Source organism: Macrobrachium rosenbergii, chromosome 9 (assembly GCF_040412425.1).
Source record: "Macrobrachium rosenbergii isolate ZJJX-2024 chromosome 9, ASM4041242v1, whole genome shotgun sequence".
Classification (NCBI taxonomy): domain Eukaryota; kingdom Metazoa; phylum Arthropoda; class Malacostraca; order Decapoda; family Palaemonidae; genus Macrobrachium; species Macrobrachium rosenbergii.
In genome coordinates this window covers 59,640,499-59,649,113 of record NC_089749.1, presented here as the reverse complement: position 1 = coordinate 59,649,113, position 8,615 = coordinate 59,640,499, and the positions used below count along the sequence as shown (strand labels likewise).

The 8,615-nt window shown below is 43.9% G+C and overlaps 1 protein-coding gene across 1 annotated transcript in view; it reads left to right on the top strand.

The window, feature by feature from the left end:
* Positions 1 to 547: 547 nt before the first annotated feature.
* LOC136842011 (caldesmon-like) overlaps positions 548 to 8,615 on the top strand; it is a 35,054-nt gene continuing 26,986 nt past the window's right edge. The window contains exons 1-2 of the mRNA XM_067109411.1: positions 548 to 730; positions 1,487 to 2,932. Coding sequence (XP_066965512.1) covers positions 548 to 730; positions 1,487 to 2,932 — 1,629 coding nt within the window. The remainder of the gene's footprint in view (positions 731 to 1,486; positions 2,933 to 8,615) is intronic.

Genomic DNA, 8,615 nt, shown 5'->3' with positions numbered 1-8,615 from the left:
CCCAGAGTCCTTCAGCTCAGGAATGAATATAATTGCTGTGGGTTAAGTTACAGAATCCTGAGGCTTGGGTGCAGTGGCGTGGCATAGAGCACCACCAGTCAGATGCTTGGCCCCCCCCCCAACTGGGCCCCCCAGTTGAAATTCCCTCTGTAGCTAAACTTTAACCCTTTGGTGGTCAAAAGCAGAATTACAGTTATAGGTTTTTAACTAAATTTGCATGACGAGCATATTATACTACAGTTGAAAACTGAACCTTGATAACAGAAATGAGGCTATTGTTGATGCATCTGCATACAGTAAGCGTTGAAAAAAATTAATTGAAAACTGAGCTCTGTAAATTTCAAATACAGGTTTACTAATTACTAATTACTATTATTTTCCTTCATTCACGTGGATACATAGATTCGAGAATAGTATATTTTACAAAACTGGTACATTAGTTTTGTGTAAATTTCCTTGGCCCCCACAAAATACATCTTGGCCCCTGCTACACCACTGCTTGGATGCTGGCCAATTGCCAGATGAGGGTTATGTGATCATAACCAACATGGCAACAGGTGAATTAAGACGGTTCTTGGTCAGGGGCAAAGCTACATTCCAGCCTGGTAGATCATGGTTCCTCAACCATGGAGTGCAGAAATATGGGCACATGAGAATAGTTAAATTGGAAATTCTGTCTTGGAGTCAAAAGCAGCAAGAGAAAGGTGCTGTAACCCCCAGCAGGAGAAAGGTACTGAAACCCACAGCAGGAGAAAGGTATTGTAACCCCCAGGAGAAAGGTATCGCAATCCACAGCAGAAGAAAGGTACTGGAAACCACAGCAGGAGAAAGATATTGCAACCACCAGCAGGAGGAAGGTACAGAAACCCACAGCAGGAGAAAGGTACTGAAACCCACAGCACGAGAAAGATACTGGAACCCACAGCAGGAGAAAGGTATTGTAACCCCCAGGAGAAAGATATCGTAATCCACAGCAGGAGAAAGGTACTGGAAACCACAGCAGGAGAAAGATATTGCAACCACCAGCAGGAGGAAGGTACAGAAACCCACAGCAGGAGAAAGGTACCCCAGAAACCCACAGCAGGAAAAGATACTGGAACCCCCAGCAGGAGAAAGGTATTGTAACCCCCAGGAGGAGAAAGATATCGTAATCCACAGCAGGAGAAAGGTACTGGAAACCACAGCAGGAGAAAGATATTGCAACCACCAGCAGGAGGAAAGGTACAGAAACCCACAGCAGGAGAAAGGGTAACCCCAGAAACCCCAGCAGGAGAAAGATACTGGAACCCCAGCAGCAGGAGAAAGGTATTGTAACACCCAGGAGAAAGATATCGTAATCCACAGCAGGAGAAAGGTACTGGAAACCACAGCAGGAGAAAGATATTGCAACCACCAGCAGGAGGAAGGTACAGAAACCCACAGCAGGAGAAAGGTACAGAAACCCACAGCAGGAGAAAGGTAAAGGGAACCCTGTAAACCCCAGCAGGAGAAAGGTATTGTAACCCCCAGCAATCACCAGCAGGAGGAAGGTACAGAAACCCACAGCGGGAGAAAGGTACTGGAACCCACAGCAGGAGAAAGGTATTGCAATCACCAGCAGGAGAAAGGTACAGAAACCCCCAGCAGGAGGAAGGTACAGAAACCCACAGCAGGAGAAAGGTACTGGAACCCACAGCGGGAGAAAGGTATTGCAATCACCAGCAGGAGGAAGGTACAGAAACCCACAGCAGGAGAAAGGTACAGAAACCCACAGCAGGAGAAAGGTATTGCAATCACCAGCAGGAGGAAGGTACAGAAACCCACAGCAGGAGAAAGGTACTGGAACCCACAGCAGAAGAAAGGTACTGGAACCCACAGCAGAAGAAAGGTACTGGAACCCACAGCGGGAGAAAGGTATGGAAAAGGTATTGTAACCCAGCAGAAGAAAGGTACTGGAACCCACAGCAGAAGAAAGGTAAAGGTACTGGAACCCCAGCAGGAGAAAGGTACTGAACCCCCACAGCAGAAGAAAGGTACTGGAACCCACAGCAGAGAGAAGAGAAAGGTACTGGAACCCCAGCAGAAGAAAAAGGTACTGGAACCCACAGCAGAAGAAAGGTACCCCCAGCGGGAGAGGAGAAAGGTACTTGAACCCCAGCAGAAAAAGTGCAGAAGAAAGGTACTGGAACCCACAGCAGGAGAAAGGTACTGGAACCCCAGCAGAAGAAAAGGTACTGGAACCCCACAGCAGAAGAAAGGTACTGGAACCCACAGCAGAAGAAAGGTACTGGAACCCACAGCAGAAGAAAGGTACTGGAACCCACAGCGGGAGAAAGGTACTGGAACCCACAGCAGGAGAAAGGTACTGGAACCCACAGCAGGAGAAAGGTACTGGAACCCACAGCAGAAGAAAGGTACTGGAACCCACAGCAGAAGAAAGGTACTGGAACCCCAGCAGGAGAAAAAGGTACTGGAACCCCCAGCAGGAGAAAGGTACTGGAACCCCCAGCAGGAGAAATACAGCAGCAGGAGAAAGGTACTGGAACCCCAGCAGGAGAAAAAGGTACTGGAACCCACAGCAGAAGAAAGGTACTGGAACCCCAGCAGGAGAAAGGTACTGGAACCCCAGCAGAGAAAGAAAGTACTGGAACCCACAGCAGAAGAAAGGTACTGGAACCCACAGCAGAAGAAAGGTACTGGAACCCACAGCAGAAGAAAGGTACTGGAACCCACAGCAGAAGAAAGGTACTGGAACCCACAGCGGGAGAAAGGTACTGGAACCCACAGCAGAAGAAAGGTACTGGAACCCACAGCAGAAGAAAGGTACTGGAACCCACAGCGGGAGAAAGGTACTGGAACCCACAGCAGAAGAAAGGTACTGGAACCCACAGCAGAAGAAAGGTACTGGAACCCACAGCAGAAGAAAGGTACTGGAACCCACAGCAGGAGAAAGGTATTGCAATCACCAGCAGGAGAAAGGCACTATAACTCCCAGCAGGAGAAAGGTATTGTACCCCCCACAGGAGAAATACTGTAACCCCCAGCAGGAGAAATGTACTATAACCTCCAGCAGGAGAAATGTACTATAACCCCCAGCAGGAGAAATGTACTATAACCTCCAGCAGGAGAAAGGTATTGTAATCCCCAGCAAGGTAAAGGTATTGTACCCCCCACAGGAGAAATGTACTATAACCCCCAGCAGGAGAAAGGTATTGTAACCCCCAGCAAGAAAAAGGTATTGTAACCCCAGCAGGAGAAAGGTACTATAACCCCCAGCAGGAGAAAGGTACTATAACCCCCAGCAGGAGAAAGGTACTATAACCCCAGCAGGAGAAAGGCACTATAACCCCCCAGCAGGAGAAAGGTATTGTAACCCCAGCAAGAAAAAGGTATTTGCTATAACCCCAGCAGGAGGAGAAACTGTAACCCCAGCAGGAGAAATAACCCCCAGCAGGAGAAATACTGTAACCCCAGCAGGAGAAAGGTACTGTAACCCCAGGAGAGAGCTGTAACCCCAGAGGAGAGATACTGTAACCCCAGCAGGAGAAAGTTATTGTAACCCCAGCAAGAAAAGGAGAAAGGTTGTAACCCCAGGTATTGTACCCCCACAGGAGAAAGGTACTATAACCCCAGCAGGAGAGATACTGTAACCCCAGCAGGAGAAAGTTATTGTAACCCCAGCAAGAAAAGGGTGGAAAATGTACCCCCAGCAGGAGAAAGGCACTATAACCCCAGCAGGAGAAAGGTACTGTAACCCCAGCAGGAGAAAGTTATTGTAACCCCAGCAAGAAAAGGAGAAAGGTGTGTACTATAACCCCAGCAGGAGAAAGGTACTATAACCCCAGCAGGAGAAATGTACTATAACCCCCAGCAGGAGAAAGGTATTGTAACCCCAGCAAGGAGAAAGGTATTGTAGGTAAAAGGTATTTGTACCCCAGCAGGAGAAATGTACTATAACCCCCAGCAGGAGAAAGGTATTGTAACCCCCAGCAAGGTAAAGGTATTGTACCCCCCAGCAGGAGAAATGTACTATAACCTCCAGCAGGAGAAAGTTATTGTAACCCCCAGCAAGAAAAGGTATTGTACCCCCCACAGGAGAAAAGTACTATAACCCACAGCAGGAGAAAGATACTGTAACCCCCAGCAGGAGAAAGGTACTATAACCCCCAGCAGGAGAAAGGTATTGTAACCCCCAGCAAGAAAAGGGTATTTTAACCCCCCTGCAGGAGAAAGGTACTATAACCCCCTGCAGGAGAGATACTGTAACCCCCAGCAGGAGAGATACTGTAACCCCAGCAGGAGAGATACTGTAACCCCTGCAGGAGAGATACTGTAACCCCCAGCAGGAGAGATACTGTAACCCCCAGCAGGAGAGATACTGTAACCCCCAGCAGGAGAAAGTTATTGTAACCCCCAGCAAGAAAAGGGTATTGTACCCCCACAGGAGAAAGGTACTATAACCCCCTGCAGGAGAGATACTGTAACCCCCAGCAGGAGAAAGTTATTGTAACCCCCAGCAAGAAAAGGGTATTGTACCCCCCCACAGGAGAAAGGTACTATAACCCCCAGCAGGAGAGATACTGTAACCCCCAGCAGGAGAAAGTTATTGTAACCCCAGCAAGAAAAGGGTAACCCCAGCAGGACCCCCAGAGGAGAGGTACTATAACCCCAGCAGGAGAGATACTGTAACCCCAGCAGGAGAAAGTTATTGTAACCCCCAGCAAGAAAAGGGTATTGTAACCCCACAGGAGAAAGGTACTGGCTTTAGCAGGAGAGATACTGTAACCCCCAGCAGGAGAAAGTTACTATAATGAGCAGGAGAAAGGTACTATAATGAGCAGGAGAAAGGTATTGTAACCCCAAGCAAGAAAAAGATATCAGGAGAAAGGTATTGTAACCCCAAGCAAGAAAAAGGTATCAGGAGAAAGGTATTGTAACCCCCAGCAAGAAAAAGGTCTTGTCCCCCCAGTAGGAGAAATGTACTGTATATAACCCCCTGCAGGGGAAATGTACTGTAACCCCCAGCAGGAGATAGGTATTGTAACCCCAAGCAAGAAAGGTATTGTAACCCCAAGCAAGAAAGGTATTGTAACCCCCAGCAGGAGAAAGGTATTGTAACCCCCAGCAAGAAAAAGGTATTGTAACCCCCAGCAGGAGAAAGGTATTGTAACCCCCAGCAGGAGAAAGGTATTGTAACCCCCAGCAGGAGAAAGGTATTGTAACCCCCAGCAGGAGAAACGTACTGTAAACCCCCAAGAGCTGTTGGCTTTAGCAAATACCACAAAGGACACCACTCACGGATTGCCATCAATTCCCATTAAGTAATAATAATAATAATAATAATAATAATAATAATAATAATAATAATAATAATAATAACCACTGATTCTACCATAATAATAATAACCGGGTCTATTCTGCCACATTTGTCACTTAGCCAACAGGAGCTCATAAGCAGTACGTCTAACCCTTAACAACAACAATAATAATAATAATAATAATAATAATAATAATAATAATAATAATAATAATAATAATAATAATAATAGGAAAAAGACCTTCTTTAATACAGGTTTTGTTGAACAAAATGGCAGCTTCAACAGCATTTATTCTATAGAGTAAAACGCTCAATTCGTCTTATTAATTGCTTTTCTCGCGCTGGAATGGTTGCAAGCAATTGACCAACATCCATATCCGGTGGTTTAGCGATGCGTAGGAGGTAGTTCTCGTTGAATGTCGACTCGTTTCGCCCTCCTCGTTAGGGCATCATTCAGGATAGGATGCAATACGTGTTTGGTCGCTTCATTTTTCATTGGCCTGTCCGGCCATGACGTCATTGGAAGGGCGGCTCCTGATTGGCTGTCTTCTCCTCGACCTAAGCCTGGTGCCCTAACGAGGAGGGCGAAAGTGGTTGGCACTCAACGAGAACTACCTCCTACGCATCACTAAACCACCGGATATGAATGTTGGGCAATTGCTTGCAAGCATTCCAGCGCAAGAAAAACATTATTAATAAGACGAACTGAGCGTTTACTATATAAAATAAATGCCTTTGAAACTGCCATTTTGTTTAACAAAACCAATAATAATAATAATAATAATAATAATAATAATAATAATAATAATAATAATCACTGGAAATATTTCTACCAAATTTGACCCTTAACAGGAGCCCATGAGCAGTACGTTTAACCATTAAAAGTAATAATAATAATAATAATAATAATAATAATAATAATAATAACTGGGAATATTTCTACCAAATTTAACACTTAATCAACAGGAGCCCATGAGCAGTACTTTTAACCCTTAACAGTATAATAATAATAATAATAATAATAATAATAATAATAATAATAATAATAATAATAATAATAATAATCACTGGACATATTTCTACCAAATCTGACACTTAACCAACAGGAGCTCATGAGCGGTATGTCCACCCCTTAACAACAATGGTCATGCCGCGGCCCATGGAACTGTAACCACGGCCCGCTGGTAGCCTGTCCTATATCGTTGCCAGAGGCACGATTATGGCTGACTTTAACCTCAAGTAAAATGAAAACTACTGAGGCTAGAGGGCTGCAATTTGGTGTGTTTGATGATTGGAGGGTGGGTGATCAACATACCAATTTGCAGCCCTCTAGCCTTATTAGTTTTTAAGATCTGTGAGCAGACAGAAGAGTGCGGACAGAAAAAGTGCGGACAGAAGAGTGCGGACAGAAAAAGTGCGGACAGAAAAACGTGCTGACAGAAAAAGTGCGGACTGAAAAACGTGCCGACAGAAAAAAGTGGACTGAAAAAGTGCGGACATAAAACGTGCGGACAAAAAGTGCGGACAGTAAATAGTGCGGAGAGTAAATAGTGCGGACAGAAAACGCTGGCGGAAAAAAGTGCGGGCAGAAAAAGTGCAGATAGTGAACGTCGAACAGAAAAAAGTGCGGACAAAAAAGTGCGGACAAAAAAGTGCGGACAAAAAAAGTGCGGACAGAAAAAGTGCGGACAAAAAATGCGGACAGAAAAAAGTTCGGACACAACGTGCGGACAGAAAAAATAAGGATAAAAAAAAGTGCGGGCGGAAAAAAGTGCGGACAAAGTGCGGAGAAAAAAGTGCGGAGAAAAAAGTGCGGAGAAAAAAAGCGCGGACGGAAAAAGTGCGGACATAAAAAGTGCAGACAGAAAAAAGCGCGGACACACAACGTGCGGACAGAGGAAAGTACGGACAGAAAAAAAGTTCGAACAGAAACAATAATGATTTGGACAAGAACCTTCCCTGAATCGACTAATCGCCTGACGGGAATCGATCTAAGACTGGAATCGACTAACGGGAATTGAATAGACGCGACGAAAGCAGCAATTCACAAGGAATCAATGACCGGGAATTGAATAGAAACCCAGAAGGAATAAATGACTGAAAAAAAAAAGACTTTAAAAATCGATACCTCTCACGTGAAACCGGCGTCCCAAAATGTCCGCCTTGGTTGCTACTAGGCAACAACACCAACATGTTCCCGCTTCCTCGGGTTGTAGGCAGCCATCACAACCTATACAACAACTTATAACAACAACTACAACCTTCCGCTTGAAATACTCACTGGGAATATATAGATGTGACGCCTTGTTCGGTCGCCATCAACGAATTTGTAAAAGTTTTTGCGGCCATCGTGATCTCCAAGAGTTCCCGCCATGCAGTCGTGCTGATACGGGGTTGATAAGGCGACTGACCGCCCAATCAAAGCGTCATCAGTATAAATGGCGCGATATGAAACAAACGAGCGTCGGAATCAACGACGCAACAAGGAATCAAACTCTATTTTACGAGATGGAAGAAATAAAATCAAAGTCTATAATGGAGGATAAAAAGGATTCAATACTAAACACGATCAAAACATTGCGATATTTATTAAAACTGAGCAATAAATAATAAAAAATAAATACGATCTTGAAGGCTTTCTCTCTTGAGCGTCAATTCCTCCCGTTTTCTTTAGTTGGCTTCGTCAAGTATACAATTTATGCGTCATGCATTTTTATGCGTTTTATACATCAATTACGTCGTAAATTACCTTGCACTGACATACGAGACAACGGAAAATGAACGTTTTATGCAATCATTACCTTTTAAATTATCTTGCACTTACGAGACGACGGAAAATATATGAATTTTGGTTAACTTTTAAGATACAGAAAAGAACGTAATAAGTTTATCATACATTTTATACGCATTACACATTAATTACGTTGTAAAATAACGATACGAATATACAGTTAACTCATACAATACAGGAAAGATCGTAAAAGGCATTGAATGAACGTAATTAGCAGATAGATTGTAAAATATGTAAGAAATTGTGAGCTAATTACTACACAAATAGACCTAAGTGATATTACAATGCTATGAATTTTACTCAATACTTTATAATACAACACCGAATGAATATATGTGGCAAATAGATTGTAAAATATGTAAAAAAAATTAAACTCAACACTTTATAATACAGCATTGAACGAACATATGTGGCACATAGATTATAAAATATGTAAAAAAAATTGTGAGAATTATTCCATTGCTTATGAATTATACTCTGCACTTTTTTCTTCGTTTCTCTCTCTCTCTCTCTCTCTCTCTCTCTCTC